The sequence below is a fragment of the Rhinopithecus bieti genome, unplaced genomic scaffold, assembly GCF_001698545.2.
Source record: "Rhinopithecus bieti isolate Rb0 unplaced genomic scaffold, ASM169854v2 scaffold_72297, whole genome shotgun sequence".
Taxonomy (NCBI): domain Eukaryota; kingdom Metazoa; phylum Chordata; class Mammalia; order Primates; family Cercopithecidae; genus Rhinopithecus; species Rhinopithecus bieti.
The window spans coordinates 59,238-79,646 of NW_016826674.1; the positions used below are offsets into that span (position 1 = coordinate 59,238).

The 20,409-nt window shown below is 38.4% G+C and overlaps 1 protein-coding gene and 1 pseudogene across 1 annotated transcript in view; one reads left to right on the plus strand and one right to left on the minus strand.

Annotated features, from left to right (window-relative positions):
• LOC108523026 (tyrosine-protein kinase JAK2-like) overlaps positions 1–20,409 on the minus strand; it is a gene marked incomplete at its 3' end in the record, with an annotated part of 78,772 nt that overhangs the window by 19,035 nt on the left and 39,328 nt on the right. Inside the window, 3 exon segments of the mRNA XM_017863480.1 lie at positions 11,475–11,647; positions 11,816–11,940; positions 12,528–12,717. Coding sequence (XP_017718969.1) covers positions 11,475–11,647; positions 11,816–11,940; positions 12,528–12,717 — 488 coding nt within the window.
• On the plus strand, positions 15,265–17,311 carry LOC108523025 (decaprenyl-diphosphate synthase subunit 1 pseudogene; annotated as a pseudogene).

The following is a 20,409-nucleotide window of genomic DNA, read 5'->3' on the forward strand; positions in this document are numbered from 1 at the left end:
GGTGTTCTCTGTATTTCCTGAATTTGAATATTGGCCTGCCTTGCTAGGTTGGGGAAGTTCTCCTGGATAATATCCTGAAAAGTGTTTTCCAACTTGGTTCCATTCTCCCCGTCACTTTCAGGTACACCAGTCAAATGTAGATTTGGTCTTTTCACATAGTCCCATATTTCTTGTAGGCTTTGTTCATTTCTTTATACTCTTTTTTTCTCTAAACTTCTCCTCTCACTTTATTTCATTAATTTGATCTTCAATCACGGATACCCTTTCTTCCACTTGATCAAGTCGGCTATTGAAGTTTGTGCATGTGTCACGTAGTTCTCGTGCCATGGTTTTCAGCTCCATCAGGTCATTTCAGGTCTTCTCTACACTGTTTATTCTAGTTAGCCATTCATCTAATCATTTTTCAAGGTTTTTAGCTTCCTTGCGATGGGTTCGAACATCCTCCTTTAGCTTGGAGAAGTTTGTTATTACCGACCTTCTGAAGCCTACTTTTGTCAGCTCGTCAAAGTCATTCCCTGTCCAGCTTTGTTCTGTTGCTGGCAAGGAGCTGTGATCCTTTGGAGGAGAAAAGGCCCTCTGGTTTTTAGAATTTTCAGCTTTTCTGCTCTGGTTTTTCCCCATCTTTGTGGTTTTATCTACTTTTGGTCTTTGGTGCTGGTAACCTACAGATGGGGTTTTGGTGTGGATGTCCTTTTTGTTGATGTTGATGCTATTCCTTTCTGTCTGTTAGTTTTCCTTCTAATAGGTCCCTCAGCTGCAGGTCTGTTGGAGTTTGCTGGAGGTCCTCTCCAGATCCTGTTTGCCTGGGTAACAGCAGTGGAGGCTGCAGAACAGCAAATAGTGCAGAACAGCCAATATTGCTGGCTGATCCTTCCTTGGAAAGCTTCATCCCAGAGAGGCACCCACCTGTGTGAGGTGTCAGTTGGCCCCTACCAGGAAGTGTCTCCCAGTTAGGCTATACAAGCATCAGGGACCCACTTTAGGAGGCAGTCTGTCCATTCTCAGAGCGCAAACACCATGCTGGGAGAACTACTGCTCTCTTCAGAGCTGTCAGACAGGGACGTTTAAGTCTGCAGAAGTTTCTGCTGCCTTTTTTTCAGCTATGCCCTGTCCCCAGAGGTGGGGTCTACAAAGGCAGCAGGCCTTGCAGAGCTGTGGTAGGCTCCACCCAGTTCAAGATTCCCTGGCCGCTTTGTTTACCTACTCAAGCCTCAGCAATGGCAGACGCCCCTCCCCCTGCCAGGCTGCTGCCTCAAGGGTCAATCTCAGACTGCTGTGCTAGCAGTGAGCAAGGCTCCATCGGCATAGGACCTGCCAAGCCAGGCATGGGATATAATCTTCTGGTGTCCCGTTTGCTAAGACACTTGGAAAAGCACAGTATTTGGGCGAGAGTGTCCCGATTTTCCAGGTATAGTCTGTCATGGCTTCTCTTGGCTAGGAAAGGGAAATCCCCCAACCCCTTGTGCTTCCCGGATGAGGTGATGTCCTGCCCTGCTTCAGCTCGCCCTCCGTGGGCTGCACCCACTGTCCAACCAGTCCCAATGAGATGAACCAGGTACCCTCAGTTGGAAATGCAGAAATCACCGTCTTCTGTATCGATCATGCTGGGAGCTGCAGACCGGAGCTCTTCCTCGGCCATCTCGTAAAGTGATATTTTAATTGGCGGAGGAAGCAGATAGTGAGAAATGTTGATGCAGTAATAACATGAAATCCATGAAAGCCTGTGGCTAAAAAGATTGTTGAGCCGTAGATCTCATCAGAGATAGTAAAAGCGGCCTCAAAGTATTCTGAGATTTGTAGGAGGGTGAAGTAAATACCTAAGGTAATTGTGATGGATAGTGCTAGAATTATTTGCTTTCAATTACCTTCTATCAGGCTGTGATGAGCCCAAGTAACTGAAACTCCTGATGCAAGTAATACAGATGTATTCAAGAGGGGTACTTCTAAGGGGTTGAGGGGAAAAATGCCTGTTGGGGGTCACTGTCCTCCTAATTCTGGCATTAGGGCTAGACCAGAGTGATAGAATGCCCAGAAGAAACCAGCAAAGAAGAATACTTCTGAGATAATAAATAGAATTATTCCAAATTGGAGGCCTTTTTGGACAACTGTTGTATGGTGGTCTTGAAATTTACTTTCTCGGATAATATTACATCATCATTTGTATACAGTTAGTGTGTTGATTAATAAGCCTAGGGTTAAAAGAGTAGTAGAATTAAAATGAAATCACATGGCCAGGCCAGATGTTGTTAGTAGAGCTGAGAGAGCTTCTGTTAGTGGTCAGGGGCTGGCTTTGACCATATGGCAAGCATAGTGTGAAGACATAAGCCTAAATAAGGTCTACGGCGAATTCGAGAATAGTCAGTGGGATTAGAATAATGAAAGCAACTGAAGCTGTGAGAAAACTAATAGTTAATAGTACTAGTGTGGCTCCTGCAATTAAATGTGTTACTAGATGACCGGCTGTAATGTTGGCTATTAATCGCACAGCTAATGCTATCGGGTTGAATAAATAGGCTAATGGTTTCAGTGATTACTACTATAGTGACAAGTGGCATAGGTGTGCCTTGTGGTAAAAAGTAAGCCACGGAGGTTTTCATTTTAAAGCGGAAGCCTGTAATTACTGCGCCTGCTCACAAGGGGATTGCTAAACCTAGGTTTATTGATAATTGGATAGTTGGTGTAAATGAATGGGGTAGAAGCCCAAGGAGGTTCATTGAGGCAGTGAAGATAATTAGGGATATTATTATAAGGGATCACGTTCGTCCTTTAATGTTATGGGTAACTATTATCTGTTTTAGTGCAGGTTGAATTAATCATTGTTGAACAGAAAATAATCGGTTACTAATTTGATGACTGGAGGTTGGAAATAGTGGGAAATAGAATGATTAATACTACTGCAGGTAGGCCTAGAATTGTAGGGGTAGCAAAAGAGGTGAATAGATTTCGTTCATTTTAATTCTCAGGGAGCCTTGTGTTTTGTTTTGATTATTTTGGTGTAGGGATAATATAAGTGAAATTTAATTTTAACTGAATAATGGAGAATAAAGTTATGATTATTGACAGGATAATAATGGATCATGCGGAAGTATCTAGTTGAGGCATTCACTGCAGAGAGGTGTAGACCCCCTCAATCTTTAACTTAAAAGGTTAATATTGAATAGCTTTACAGTGATATTATAATGTGGATGTGGATCAGGTTTTGAAATATTTTAAGGGGATTAGTTCTACGACAATAAGTATAAAACTGGTTAGATTCACAAATTTCTGAGCACTGTCCATAGTAAAGACCTGGTCATGTAGTGGTTAAGGTAGTTTGATTTAAGCATCTGGGGACTGCTTCTGTTTTGAGGCCTAATGAGGGGATAGTTCATGAATGCAGGATGTCTTCAGATAGGATTAACGTATGGATGGGTATTTCTACTGGGAGAATTGCTCGGTTATCAACTTTGACTCCTCGAAGTTCTCCTGGCTTTAAGTCTGGTGTTGGGGTTATATAAGAACTGAAGCTTAGGCTGGGTGTGGTGGCTCACGCCTGTAATCCCAGCACTTGGGGAGGCCGAGGCAGTCAGATCACGAGGTCAGGAGATGGAGACCATCATGGCTAACACGGTGAAATCCCGTCTCTACTAAAAATACAAAAAAATTAGCCAGGCGTGGTGGTGGGTGCCTGTAGTCCCAGCTACTCAGGAGGCTGAGGCAGGAGAATGGCATGAACCCGGGAGGCAGAGCAAGACTCCATCTCAAAAAAAGAAATAAAAAGAATTGAAGCTTAATTCTTCATAGTCTATATATTCATAGCTTCAATATCATTGATGACCAATGGCTTTGACGGTAAGAGAAGGATTATTAACTTCATCTGTTTTATATAGAATACGTAGGGATGGAAGGGCTTAAAATTAAGACAATGGCAGGTAAAATAGTTCCAACAGTCTCGATTTCTTGGGCATCTGTGGTACTAATATGAGTTAATTTTGTTGTATAGGGAAATAATGTATAGAACCAGGGAACTAATTAGGAAAATAATTATAAGAACGTGGTCATGGAAAGTGAGTGGTTCTTCTATGATACGGGATGTAGCATCTTGAAGTCCTAATTGAACTGGATGAGCCATTAAGACATATAGGATTTAGCCTATAACTTAACTTTGACAAAGTTATGTAATGAGTTTACTAATATCTTATCGAGAAAGTCATAGAGGTTATTGATTGGCTTGAAACCAGTTTCTGGAGGTTCAATTCCTTCCTTTTTCATTTAAGGATTTAATGTAGGTTGGCTCTTCGAATGTGTGGTAAGGTGGTGGAGAGCCGTAAAGTCACTCTAAATTAGTAGATGGTTGTTCAGTTGTTATAGTTTTTCTTTTAGAAACAAAGGCTTCTCAGATTATAAAAATTGTTAGCATAACTGCTGTTAATGAGATAAATGAGCCTAAGAATGAGATAATATTTCATGCGGTGTACGCATCAGGATGATCGGAATAATGTTGAGGCATACTGGATAGGCCAAGGAAGTGCTGTGGGAAAAAGGTTAAATTAACACCTATGAATATAATGGTGAAGTGAATTTTAGTGTAGGTCTGATTAAGCATATAACCTGAGAATAGGGGGAACCAGTGGTTAAAGCCTCCTATGATGGCGAACACTGCTCCTGTTGATAGGATGTAGTGGAAATGAGCTACAACATAGTATGTATCATGTAAAATAATATCTAGTGATGAATTAACTAGTACAATGCCGGTGAGACCTCCTACTGTGAAAAGGAAGATGAATCCTAGGGCTCAGAACATTGCAGGAGATCATTTGATGCTACCGCTGTGCAGTGTAGCTAATCAGCTAAAGACCTTGACACCAGTAGGGATAGCAATAATTACGGTAGCAGAGGTGAAGTATGCTCATGTGTCTACGTCTGTTCCTACTGTAAATATATGGTGTGCTCCTACGATAAACCCTAAGAAGCCAATAGATATTATGGCTCATACTATGCCCATATACCCAAATGGCTCCTTTTTTCCGGAGTAATACATCACGATATGGGAGATCATCCCAAATACTGATAGAATAAGTATATAAACTTCAGGGTGACTAAAGAATCAGAATAAATGTTGATACAAGATAGGATCACCCCCACCAGCAGGGTCAAAAAGTAGTGTTGAGGTTACGGTCAGTTAATAGTATAGTAATGCCAGCAGCTAGGACTGGGAGAGAAAGAAGTAGAAGTACTGCTGTAATGAGGACTGGTCGGACGAAAAGGGGTGTTTGATATTGGGATATGGCTGGGGCTTTATGTTAATAACTGTAGTAATAAAGTTAATGGTTCCTAAAATAGAATACCTGTCAAGTGAAGTGAGAAGATGGTAAGATCCACAAAGGATCTTGCATGTGTTAGGTTTCCTGCTAAAGGGGGATAAACTGTTCAGCTGGTTCCAGTGCCGGCTTCTACTACTGACGATGCAATAGGAGTAGGAAAGAGTGGGGGAGAAGTCAGAAGCTCATATTATTTATCCATGGAAATGCCGTATCAGGGGCACCAATTATCAGAGGGACTAGTCAGTTGCCCAAACCCCCAATTATAATTGGTATGACCATAAAGAAGATTATGATGAATGCGTGGGCAGTAACAATAACATTATAGATTTGGTCATCTCCTAGCAGAGTTCCTGGTTGACCTAATTCTGCTCGAATTAGAAGGCTTAAGGTGGTACCCACTATCCCTGCTCATGCACCAAATAGCAGGTATAGTGTTCAGGTATCTTTGTGGTTGGTTGAAAACAATCAACAATTGATAAACGTAAGTGGAAAAAAGGGTAAAATGGCTGAGTAAGCATTAGACTATAAATCTAAAGACAGAGGTCAAGACCTCTTTTTACCAGCCTTGAGATAATTTTTTATGTTGAATTGCAAATTCAAAAGAGCAGCTTCAATCCTCCCGGGGCTTCTCCCACCTACCACCCTCCCCCCACTTGGAGGGAGAAGTAGATTGAAGCTAGTTGATTAGGGTATTTAGCTGTTAACTAAATTTTTGTAGGTTTGAATTCCACCAATCTAGCAAGGGCTTAGCTTAATTAAAGTGGTTGATTTGCATTCAACTGATGCAGAATAGAGTTTTGCGATCCTTGGGTTTGTTACAGAAATTAAGTATAATTCACTTACTAAGGGCTTTGAAGGTCCCTGGTCTTATTTAACCTAAATTTCTAAGTTATAACTAGAATCAGTGGAGAGATGGGTAAGAGGAAGGTAGAAGAAATAAGTGAAGGGAGGAGTAATAAGGGTTTTGTGTTTTTGAATTGTCATTTTATTTTCGTATTACTAGATGTGGGGAATACTATCACTGAGATGGAGTAAATTAGGCGTATATAAAAGTACAGGTTGAGTCGTGTTATGATAGCTATAATGGTTGGGGTAATAAGACTATTGTTTTTCCAAAATTCTTGAATGATGACTCATTTAGGCAGAAATCCTGTTAATGGAGGTAAACCTCGTAGGGATAGTAGAATTAGTGAAACTATAGGTGTTAATCATGTTAATTTGTTTCAAGTGTGAGACAGTGACAGGGTTGTAGTGCTTATACTTAGGCTAAGTGCTAGAAATGTAGTAATTGTTAAAATAAGGTAAATAAATCAGATTTATAATGGTAATGTTTGGATTATAAGTTAGTACTGGGGTCATTCAACTTATATGAGTACTTGAGGAGTAGGCTAAGATTTTGCGGAATTGTGTTTGATTAACTCCTCCTCAACCACTTACTATAATGGATAGGATTGTAATAGATAGGAGACTGGTCGTGTTTATTGATGGGAACATTTGAAATACAATCAAGATAGGGGCTAGTTTTTGTCATGTGAGGAGAAGTGTGCCAGACATTAGAGAAGTTCCTTGGGTTACTTCTGGGACTCAGAAGTGAAAGAGGGCTTTTCCTAGTTTTATTACTAGGGCTGTTATTATTAAGGATGAAAACTGATTAATAGTGTTTATTATTGTCCATTGCCTGGAGGACAGGTTATTGAAATGGATACCTATAATGAGAATTATAGATGCAGTTGCTTGTGTAAGAAAATATTTGGTGGCTGCTTCTGTAGAGCGGAGATTTATTTTTTTAATCAAGATTGGGGTAAGAACTAGTATATTTATTCCTAGGCCTGTTCAGGTAAGAAATCATTGGGAACCTAGCATTGTGATAAGGGTTCCTGTGAAAACAGTAAGGGAAGATAATAAGTTGAGCTAATGGATTAATTAGTACGGGAAGGGTATAACCAACATTTTCAGGGGTATGGGCCCAATAGCTTATTTAGCTGAACTTACTTTACGATATGGGTTTAATATGTAGCACGGAGAATTTTGGAGTCTCAGGGATGGGTTCAATTCCTATAGTTCTAGAAATAAGAGGATTTTAACCTCTATTGTTTACTCTATCAAAGTAATCCTTTTGTCAGACTTATTTCCTATGTTTGGGGTGGAATGCTGGAAATTAGGACAGGCATTGAGACATATCATATGCAGAATGCTAATGTAAGTGGTTGGAAATTTTTTCATAAAAGGTATACAAGTTGCTTGTAGCGGAATTGGAGGTATGCTGTTTGGATTCATAAAAACTGGGCAGTTAAAAGGAGGGTCTTGGTAATGAAATTTATGGTATCTAGTTCTGGTGAATACATAGTGTGTAGTGCTCCTAGAAAAATAGTAGTAGGGCATTTATTACGATAATATTCATACATTCCGCTATAAAGAAGAAGGCAAATGAACTTGCAGCATATTCGACATTGAAGCCTGAAACTAGTTCTAATTCTCTCTCTGTCAAATCAAAAGGGGTTCGGTTAGTTTTTGCTCATGTGGAAATAAATCATATTATGGCTAAGGGTCATGATGGTAGGAGCAGTCAGAGTAATTCTTGTTTTGTGATGAGTGCATATAAGTTGAATGAGCCACTTATTAGTAGTACTGACAGCAGGATAATGGCTAGGGTGACTTCATATGAAATTGTCTGGGCCACACTGTAATGTGCCAATTAGTATATAATTTGAATTGGATGCTCATCCTGATCATAGAATGGAATAGACGGCTAGGCTTGATGTGGCTAGAATAAATAGGAGGCCTATATTAAAATTAATTAGGGGATCGGGTATAGGTAGGGGAGTCCAGAAGAGGAGGGCGATAGAAAGGGCCAGGGTTGGGGCAATGATATAAAGCGTAATAGAAAACGTTGAGGGTCGTAAGGGTTCTTCAGTGAAAAGTTTTACTGGATCAGCAAATGATTGAAACAGTCCATAGGGGCCTACAGTATTAGGTCCTTTGCATAACTGTATATAGCCTAAGATTTTTCATTCAGTAAGTGAGAGGAATGCTATAGTGATTAGAGTGGGAATAATAAATAGGAGAAGGTTAATTATAGGCATATTGTTAAGAAGAGGAGTTGAACCTCTGATTGTAAAGTTTTACGTTTTATGCTATTGCCAGGCTTTGCCATCTTAAGAAACCCTGTTCTTGGGTGGGGTATGTGGTGATTTCCTAGATTGAGATAGCATCATTTATGGGGGGAGGGTGCTTTATGAAGTTGGCCCTATTTCCCTTGTCTTTTCATACTAGGAGAAATGTTAAAGAGATAGAAACCGACCTGGATTACTCTGATGTGAAATCAGATCATGTAGGACTTCAATCGTTGAATAAACGAACCCTTAATAGTGGCTACACCATTAGGATGTCCTGATCCAACATCGAGGTCGTAAACCCTATTATCGATATGATAGAATAGGATTGCACTGTTAACCCTAGGGTAACTTGTGCTGTTGATCAAATTATTAGATCAATGTGTATTAACTCACTTAGACTAGTGCAGTCTTAGTTTAGGTTGTTCGGAGGTTGAATATGCTATGAGGTCACCCCAACCAAAATTTTTAATGCAGAGATAGTAGGTTAAGGCCTGTAGGCTTTTTGAGTTTTTATTTGCATTAATTAATTAAAGCTCCATGGGGTCTTCTCGTCTTATTTGTTTGTAACTGCCTCTTCACCGATAGGTCAATTTCACTGATTAAAAGTAAGAGATCGCTGAACCCTCATGTGGCCATTTGGTTAAGTCCCTATTTAGGGAACAAGTGATTATGCTACCTTTGCAAGGTCAAGGTACCGTTAAACATATGTCACTGGGCAGGCAGTGCCTCTAATACTGGTAATGCTGGAGGTGGTGTTTTTGGTAAACAGGCAAGGTAAGATTTGCTGAGTTCCTTTTACTTATTGCAATCTTTCCTTAGAACATGCCTGTGTGGGATTAGCAGTATAAATAATAGGGTGCTTATTGTCAAATATTTGGCTGTTAACTGTCAGTGGGTTATTCCGGTCTGATGTAAGCTTATGCAGTGGAGAATATTTTCATGTTATTTACATTAACATTATTGATTCTATTAAATAACGGATGTTGAGTTTGAACGCTTTCTTAATTGTTGGCTGCTTTTGGGCCAACTATGGAGATACTATTTTGTACTCTCTGTAGGAAGGTTGATTCCTAGGATCTAAAGAGCTGTCCCTCTTTAGATTAACAGTTAAACTTACAGGGAGATTAAGTAATTCTGTGGATAAATTTAAAGTTGAACTAAGATTCTATCTGGACAACCAGCTATCGCCAGGCTTGGTAGGCTTAGCACTGCTACTCATGAATCTTCCTACTATTTTGCCACATAAGTGAGTAAGTGGCTCTTTCAGCCATTCTTGTGTAGCTTGTTTGGTTTCGGGGGACTTGGTTATGGTTCTCTGTGTAAAGTTATTTCTACTTAATACTTTATGCAGAAGGTATAAGGGCTTGTCTTTGCTTTTTAATGCTTGGCTCAGTTCTTTCATCTTTTCCTTACAGTACTGTAGCTATTGTGCCAAGATAAGAATTTCTATTGCCTATACTTTTGTCTAAGGTTAATGGTTTAGGATGGTTTAATAATATTTTTAGTGGGGCTAGGGTTGGCTCAAAGTGATCAGGTTGTGATGAAATCTTCCAGGTGTAAGCTGGATGCTTTAGGTTAAGCAAGACTTTGGTTTGTCCAAGCGCACTTTCCAGTACACTTACCATATTATGACTTATCTCCTCTAGTCATGCATAGAGAATTTAAATATTTCTAGAATGATATTTGAGGAGGGTGACAGGTGGTGTGTGCGTGCTTCATGACCTTATTCAACCAAGCACTCTACTCTTGGTTTACTGCTAAATCCTCCTTGAGCTCTTAGATTTCATAAAGGTTGTCGTGAAATTTTCTGGGGTAGAAAATGTAGCCCATTTCTTGCCACCTCAGGAGCTACACCTTGACCTAACGTTTTTATGTATTTACTTGTGCTTACTTTATAACCTTAGGTGCTCTAATAGGATAACCTTGTTTTACAACTCTGATTGTTATGATAATAATCCCCTAATTAACTCAATTAAGCACCTAGCAATCGGCAGTATCTTCACCAGATTCCTCATCACTAACAGTATTATCCCTACTTCATCCCCCAAACAGATATACCACTCCACCTAAAGCTCACAGCCCTAGGTGTAACCACCCTAGGTCTCTTACTAGCAATGGAGCTTAATTTCATAACTAATAACCTTAAAGTACCCATTATAGACATTTAACTTCTCCAATATACTAGGTTTTTATTCAGCTACAATTCACCATTCAACCTTCAGAAGCCAAAATCTAGCTTCACTTCTAGACCCAGTTTGACTAGAAAAGTCTATACCAAAAACCATGTCACGAACCCAAACTTCAGCCTCTGTTACTGTATCTGCCCAAAAAGGCCTAACCTCTACTATTAATTATCTATTATCCTGAGTAATTTCAATTGCAACAAAAATACTAACAAACAATGATCAATCAGCAACCACCACTAACCAACACCCATAACTATACAAGGCAGCCGCACCTACAAAATCCTCATGAATCAACCCCTCCCCCTCAAAAATTAATCAACTCCCTACACTATTAAAATCAACTCTGATCACCACTGCATCATATTCAACTATTCACCAAACCAACATCAACTCTATTAATAATCCTAATAATAAAGCCTCTCAAATATCAGTACTTGACCCTCATGTTTCAGAATACTCCTCAATAGCTATCACCAGATTATAACCAAAAACAACCATTATACCACCCAAGTAAACCAAAAAGACTATTAACCCCATGAAAGCACCACCAAAATTCAACACAATACCACAACCCACAGCACCACTAATAATTAGCCCTAAGCCTCCATAAATAGGAGACAGTTTTGAAGAAAAACCTACAATCCCTATAAACAAGAAAACACTTAATAAAAATAAAGCATATGCCATTATTCCCATGTGGACTATAACCATGACTATAAGACCTAAAACAAAAAGGTTAAACGTGAGACTTAAAAGACCTAAATGTTCACTGTTACTGTAAATATAGAAATGGCAAACTATTAAATAACAACAATAAAGTTTGAAGTCTATGCTGTAAAATTTCATTTATCGTACTGAAATATACTTACCAGAATATGGGACTTTCACCAGGTTCTTTTACTTTATAGTATTCTTTGTCTTGTGGCAAGACTTTGGTTAACCCAAAATCTCCAATTTTAACTCTGTTCTCATTCTCCACCAATATATTTCTTGTTGCCAGATCCCTGTGGATATACCTTTTTGTACCAAGATACTCCATACCCTATGGATAAAACATGTTTCTTTCAGCTAGTTTTATAAACATAAACAATTTAAATGTTCTTAACCCTATACATTCCCTTTATTATCTATGAAAAAGTCTAGATGATTTCCTAACATTTACTTCAATATAGTTGCTTCATCTACAGCAAATAATCAGGATATTAGGTACCTTGCATATCTGAGATGTGTACTGCAGAAGTTTTTTGTGATCTATCCGTTCTTTATGTTTTTGAAGATAGTCTCGTAAACTTCCATATGGTAAATATTCCATAATTAATTTTAGATTACGCCGACCTTTTAACATAAAGGTGGAAACAATATTTTACTCTGCCATATTGTACTGATTAAATATTAGAAAACTATCATACATAAATGACTTAAACATATATAAAATCTAAGATGACGAAACTTTATTATACATTAAAGGTGATACAGTTGTTAAGAACATAGTCTTTTGAATCAAAACTTGAATAAATAAAAACGAAAATAAATTTTGAATAAAAGCTTTGAAACTACTTGCATTTCAGTTTCCTATAACTCTTTAGGCAAACCAAAATAAACTGATGAGAAAACTTCCTTTATATCAAACAAAAAACATAAAATTCAAAAATATTTTATAGAAAATGTAAGCAAAACCATTTCTCTAAAATGATGCTCTCTTGGTAAACTTAAGCAAGAGGTGAAAAGAATGTTTAAACAACTAGCCAAATAATTCCTATAGTTATAGTCTATGATCACCAAACACAATCTCCAGTCATTATAGAATGCCTGTCCCTCTGGGCATTGGCATAAGTCCAGATTGTTAGACACTGTACGTTTCTATTACACAGGATGCCAAAGACATATCTTGAATTTCAAATAGATTTCAATGGGTAGCTTACCAGCACTGTAGCACACTCCCTTGTACTTTACAATGTTGTCATGCTGTAGGGATTTCAGGATTTCAATTTCCCTTTCAAAGTCTCTCAGGTGCTCTTCAGTACTATGCTGAAGCTTTTTTACAGCCACCACCTCCCCAGTGTTGTCCTGTAGAGGGTCATACCGGCACATCTCCACACTCCCAAAATTACCCTAAATGACACATCACATTAGGATGGAAATATCAAGTTTTCAAGGCAAATTACAAATAAATTATAATTATATAGAAAATTCTAGTAGCTGGAATTAGCAGACATATCTTTAAGCTTATATTAAGGAACTCTTAGAACAAGAAAAGGAAATACTATCTCAACAGGTGGGTAGTAAACCTATAAATTTAATTTCTTCAAAAGGAATTACAGGCTGAAATATAAATTACTGTAAAAAAGCATTTAAATAAATGATGAGCATTAATTATCAAGATAAGCCAAGGGACATGCTGAGGAATTCCTAAACTCTTGTCACTAACTTCCAGGAAGAATTTTCCTTTTTTACAAAATACCTTTTGATATCACTGTCAGTGATCTGAATGGAATGTGTCTGTTATGGGCTAAATGTCTGTGACCCCCACCCAAAATGTATATAATAAGCCTTAACCCCATTATGACTATTTGGAGATAGCGCCTTGTGAGGAGGTGGTAAAAGTTAAATTAGGTTATAAGGGTGGAACCCTCATGTGACAAGGCTAGTGCCCTTATAAGAGGAAGAGACATTAGAGCAATCTCTCCCAAGCCAAGAAGAAACCTCACCAGAAACCAACCCCTGCCAGAACTTTGAACTCAGACTTTCCAGGCCCTAGAATTGAGAGAAATAAATGTCTGATGTTTAAGCTACCCAGTCTATGGTATTTTGTTATAGCAGCCCAAACAAATTAAGAAGTAAGAAACTTTTAGCCTATGGGATGACTCTACATATTTTTTTGAAGATGTCTTTAAAGAAATCCACTCTTTTTACCTAAGACTCATCAACTACATAGAAGTGGTAAGTTGCTATAACATTTAAATAAATTATAGGTTTTTGATATTAATCAAATTAGTGTATTTTGGATATTATTGCATTCTTACAGGATAAAACAATGTAGTTCTTGAGTTACAAGATTCTAAGTGACTATATTTTCACTTATATACTTGAAGTCAATTTTTAAAAAATCCTAGACCATGTAGGCTCAGAGTTAAATCTATAATTATACAGTTTAGAAGGCCACACAACAAGGTGGATAGACCCAGTATTCTCAAGTCAGATTGGAACTAGAATATTGATCCACAACTTGCTCTCTCTGTGACCATAGACAATTCACATCTCCCTAAAATGAGGCTTTTCTTCCTTAAAGTAGAGAATAATAAAATGTCTATCTCATGAGGCTGTTGTGAGAAATTATTCCAAAACATATTTTAGAAAACAAAAGTAGGAAATAAGTTTTATCTTCTTTCCCTCTACTTAACAATGTGTTCATAAAATTTATTTTCCAGTGCCACTATATATTCCTTGAAATTAATTTTAATTATTGTATATTGTCACATGAATGCACTAATTTTTAACATTGTAAACATAAATGTACACTAAGAAAATTTTTTAAATACAGTCATGTCATTGCAATAATATTCTTATAAATAAATATTTGTGTACATCTCTATTAAGGATACTTAAATAGCTGTTCAAAAGATAAGAACATTTCAAAGGGCCTTGAACTAACACACTGCATTAGAAGCTCTCTGGCAGTGGTTACCATTTTATATTCCAATAAGCAGTGGGAAAAGGTGTATTTCATCACATCCCTGCCAACAATGGTCATTATACTTTTCTAAATCTTTGTCACTTTGATAGGCAAAATCAGTCTCACTTTTAACTTGGAATGCCTCTATTTTCTTATGGAAGGAGATGAAGAAAATACAGTGAAAAGAAAGATTTAAGATAGAAAACTAGAAGGGTTTGAGATAGGACCAGAAAAGAAATCAAGTAAGGGAGAGTAAAAGAACTACCAGTGATATGGTTTGGCAGTGTCCTCACCAAAATCTCATTTTGAATTGTAAACCCCCTAATCCCCACATGTCATTGGAGGGACCCCGTGGCAGGCAACTGAATCATGGGGGTGGCTTCCTCCATGCTGCTCTCCTGATAGTGAGTGAGTTCTCATGAGATCTGACGGTTTGTAAGCGTCTGGCATTTCCCCTGCTGGCACTCATTCTCTCTCCTGCTGCCCTGTGAAGAGGTGCCTTCTGCCATGATTGTAAGTTTCCTGAGGCCTCCCCACCTATGGGTAACTGTGAGTCAATTAAACCTCTTTCCTTTATAAATTACCCAGTCTCTGGTACGTCTTTATTAGCAGCATGAAAACAGACTAATACAACCAGTAAGAGTCTTAAGTGCCTAACCAATGTTGGAAATCAGTTTTCAATGAAAACAATCAAGATTTATATTTGATTTTTTTCTTACAGTGTTTGAGGGATGGAAGCACAATTTTAAAAATGCTAAGTTGTATTGTTCCCGTACTAGGAAAAGTGAAGCAGATAATCAAGGGAAGGGGGGGTAATATAATTGTAGATACCAGTGAAAGTAGTTTAAAAGATATGAACATTTAAAGGCCCTTGATACAAACTGCTCTATGAGAAGCTCTCTAGAAAGGGTCACCAATTTACGTTCCAATAAGAAGAAAGTGTGAAAGACACTAGCAATACCAAAGATATCAAAAATAAGGCATTTATGTTGAAAAAAGCCAAAGGCTATAAAGTTATAGTCAGACAGGGAGATTTCAGGGTAGGAAATTTCCTAAGTAAGGTTATTACAGGGGATTATAGAATTCAAAATGAACTCATTTAATGTAATCATAAGTATGGGGTAGAGAAGCCAAGGAATTATTTTTTTTAAGTATTGGAAGGGCATCCAAAATAACGGCAGGAAGTAAGGTGACGAGAAAACAATGAGTACTGAAAGTATCCAAGGAATGTGGGCCAAGATATTAGCTAATGATGGGAAGAGAGGAAAATAAAAATCATGTTCAGAGAAGATTAAGAGTGATGCTGATAACTGCAAAGTAGTCACACTAAGATCCTGATTTCTGAATCCCAGATCTGCACCATGGAGGAAAAAGGAATAAAGAGCATTTCAAAACAGCTGGGAGTGAACTGAGAAGGTAAAGGATATAAAGAACATAAGAGGTTTCAGGCTCCAGGTCCTGGAAGAGGATCGTAGGCCAGAGGCGGAGCCGCCATCTTGCCACGACTTTCAGACCATGGCCTGGCGCTGGTGGCGTGGCAGCACGGGGCTGTTCCTGGGGCTAGCGGCACGGAGACCTGGGCCCGGCTCCCCGAGCCTGGCAGGGCCGCCGCTGTGGATGCCTAGTGCAGGCTCACAGGCGGAAGGGACTTGACTTGTCCTATTTTAATCTTGTGAAGCATTTAACACCGGCCTGTCCAAATGTATATAGTATATCACGGTTTCATCACACAACCCCGTACAGTAAAACACACAGTGGTGAGAAATACCGATCCTTTCAAACTCGGTTGAGGAGACTTGAAAGGTCTGACATTAGAAAGGAACTGCTCATATGGCCAGGCACGGTGGCTCACCCCTGTAATTCCAGCACTTTGGGAGGCCAAGGCAGGCGGATCAGGAGGTCAGGAGATGGAAACTATCCTGGCTAACACGGTGAAACCCCATCTCTACTAAAAATACAAAAAATTAGCCGGGCGTGGTGGCGGGTGCCTGTAGTCCCAGCTACTGGGGAGGCTGAGGCAGGAGAATGATGTGAACCCAACAGGCGGAGCTTGCAGTGAGCCGAGATGGCACCACTCCAGCCTGGGCTACAGAGCGAGACTCCGTCTCAAAAAAAAAAAAAAAAAAAAAAAGGAACTGCCCATATCAACAACAGAACTTAAGGAAATGTCCGAGTACTACTCTGATGTAAAAGGGAAAGCCTTTCGACCAATTATTGTGGTGCTAATAGCCCAAGCATGTAAGAGTCATCATAATAACTTCCGACATGTGCTAGCTAGCCAGCGCGCCACAGCCTTAATTGCAGAAATGATCCACACTGCTAGTCTGGTTCACGATGACGTTATTGATGATGCAAGTTCTCGAAGCGAAAAACACACAGTAAGATCTGAGGTGAAAAGAAGGCTGTTCTTGCTGGAGATTTAATTCTTTCTGTGGTATCTATAGCTCTGGCACAAATTGGAAATACAACTGTTATATCTGTTTTAACCCAAGTTATTGAAGATTTGGTGTGTGGTGAATTTTTTCAGCTCGGGTCAAAAGAAAATGAGAATGAAAGATTTGCACACTACCTTGAAAAGACCTTCAAGACGACTGCAAGCCTGATGGCCAACAGTTGTAAAGCAGTCTCTGTTCTAGGATGCCCAGAGCCAGTGGTACATGAGATCCCCATCAGTATGGAAAAAAATGTAGGAATAGCTTTTCAGCTAATAGATGATGTACTGGACTTCACCTCATGTTCTAACATGGGTAAACCAACATCAGCTGATGTGAATCTCGGGTTAGCCACTGGTCCTGTCGGGTCTGCCTGTCAGCAGTTCCCAGAAATGAATGCTATGATCATGAGATGGTTCAGTTTGCCAGGAGATACAGACAGAGCTCCACAGTATGTATTACAGAGTGATGATGTGCAACAAACAACCTACCTCGCCCAGCAGTACTGCCGTGAAGCAATAAGAGAGATCAGTAAACTTCGACCATCCCCAGAGATACCCTCATTCAACTTTCAGAAATTGTCCTCACAAGAGATAAATGACAACTCTTTCTGTTCTTTCTGGCAGCTATCTCACCAGACTGTGCCTAAAAAAATCTGGAGAATACACTTTGTTTGCTTCATCTGCAGATAACCAAAAATCATTTTAAAAGATATCAAACTTATTGATGGGCAATTTATTTTTTTATTGAGAAAGTTTTTTCAGAAAACCTTTAAAATGTAATTAAACCATCTGAATCTGTCATTCTAGTCCTATAAATTCTAATTGAGGTATCTTGACGGTTATATGTGGTACTGTTTACACTGTTAATATCCACATGTAAGGCTATTACACAAATAAATAATCCATGTTAAAATTTAAAAAAAAAAGAATATAAGTATGAGGATAAAGGAAGAAAGCAAAAACACTCCAGATTTCAAGTAGCAAAAGAAAAGATTTCACAATAGTTTCTTGGCTCCTTTTACAAACAGTATGAAAATTTTTTTAAAAAATAAAAAATATATACCATTATTTCTCTTGGCTTAAAAAATATGAAAATAATTTTAAATATACATCCCTCTTTGGAATATTTTCACCATACCACTAATTGAAAAGGATAACTTAAAGGGATACAGTAGCTAATTTTTATAAAATTAAAAGGTGACATGCAATCATTTTTGTAGGAATGGCTTCAATAAGGCAGTACAAATAGCTAGACAAACCATGGAACACATCAATTACTTCAAACAAACAAAGTGAATGTAAAACTATGGTGTTAAATGCAGACAGGAAATATCACATTAAAATATCTATGACTGACTAATGATTACACCATTTTCCTTTCATTTCCTACAAACTAAATTACTAAGAAATATATTTCATTGTACATATATTTTGAAAATGCCTTCCTTAGAGTCTCTTCAATTTACTTATGTTTAAAAGAATTTTAAGCTCACAGAAAAATGTTAAAAAGCAAAAGAAAATTAACTCAAAATTACAATAATGGGGAATGTTGTAACTAAATTATGGTATATTCACTTTTAAAATTATGTCTCAAAAGAATATTAATGGGAAAATCTTGATATATGAAAAATAGCAAGTATAGAATTGTATATATAGAATGGTTTCACTATTGAAAGAAATTGTGTAGTTGTTCAGAGACTACAACAAATGGAATGTATCTTCATCGTAATATCTTCCAATTTCTCTATAAGCAGTATCTGTATCACTTTCATAACTACAAAAAAATTACTTGAAAAGATAACTTTATAATTTAGTCTGCTGTTTCCCTTTTGTTAATCTAAATTAGTGATCTTTTGATATATTCTTTGTTATGTCTACTTCTTAAATACCAGTATGTATTCCATTGTTTTGACAATATATGACAAAATTGTGTGCCTAGTAATCTGTTGGGATCTAAAGGAACTTTTTTTAAGTCAAGGAAAAAAAAGGCACGCAAACAAAAACCAAGATCTAATAAACAACAAAAGACTATGTAATTAAGTTGTATAGAAGAAACAATAAATGCTGTATGTTCCCAGAAAAGAGGAAAATCAGTGACATCTGGAGATATGTCAGGAAAATATGAATTTAGGAATAGCTGATAATAACAGACAACATTAATATGGTACTTACTAGTGAGAACCTTATCCTAGCAAGCTTATGTGAAAAAGAGAGAGCTTACCGCTATGGTTGGACCTACTAAGAACTGAGCATTCCCTGGTGTCTTACTTATAATATGTAGGTTATACATGACTGTATGACCTTTTAATAGACAGAGCCTCTGCTAGTGAATATGGCACAGTCAAAATCCTGGACCCTAAGCAATAAGATTAATTCTCCCTGAGATGACTAAAGGCAGAAAGGCAGGTAGAAAAGCTTATGTATTCCTTTCTCTATTTCACTGAATCACTTATAATGAACTCCTGCTACCAAGAAACAGTCTCTTGGTCAAGTCAATTTGAGTAATACTGCCTAATTCATCATCCTCTTGAAGATGTTCCATGCACATTACATGTTAAAGCCTCTGAAAAGTTCTTCAGTTGTAGGGAAAAGAGAGATCAGAGTGTTACTGTCTATGTAGAAAAGGAACACATAAGAAACTCCATTTTGACCCGTACCCTGAATAATTGCTTTGCCCTGAGATGCTGTTAATCTGTAACTTTGCCCCAACCTTAAGTTCACAAAAACATGTGTTGTATGGAATCAAGGTTTAAGACTAGGGCTGTGCAGGATGTGCCTTGTTAACAAAATGCTTACAGGCAGCATGCTTGGTAAAAGTCATCACCATTCTCCAGTCTCGATAAACCAGAGGCACAATGCACTGCGGAAAGCCGCAGGGACCTCTGCCCTGGAAAGCCGGGTATTGTCCAAGGTTTCTCCCCATGTCACAGTCTGAAATATGGCCTCATGGGATGGGAAAGACCTGACCATTCCCCAGCCCACACCCCTGAAGGGTCTGTGCTGAGGAGGATTAGTAAAAGAGGAAGGCCTCTTGCAGTTGAGACAGAGGAAGGCCACTGTCTCCTGCCTGCCCCTGGGAACTGAATGTATAAAACCCGATTGTACATTTGTTCAATTCTGAGATAGGAGAAAACCGCCCTGTGGCGGGAGGTGAGACATGTTGGCAGCAATACTGCTTTATTATTTTTTACTCCACTGAGATGTTTGGGTGGAGAGAAGCATAAATCTGGCCTACGTGCACATCCAGCCATAGTACCTTCCCTTGAACTTACTTGTGACACAGATTCCTTTGCTCACATGCTTTCTTGCTGACTTTCTCCCCACTATCACCCTGCTCTCCTGCCACATTCCTCTTGCTGAGATAGTGAAAATAGTAATTAATAAATACTGAGGAAACTCAGAGACCGGTGCCGGTGCGGGTCCTCCATATGCTGAGTGCTGGTCCCCGGGCCCACTTTTCTTTCTCTATACTTTGTCTCTTATTTCTTTTCTCAGTCTCTCATCCCACCTGATGAGAATTACAGGTGTGGAGGGGCTGGCCCCTTCATTCAGTAAAGATAGTTGTTTATTTAACACAGCATTTCTCCAACATCTGACAATCAAACCTTTTTTTTTTACAAGCACTCCTTAAAATGTTGTAGAAAGTGAACTTTAGAAACACCCTTAAGTTTTCCTAAATGAAATGATTATACTCTAT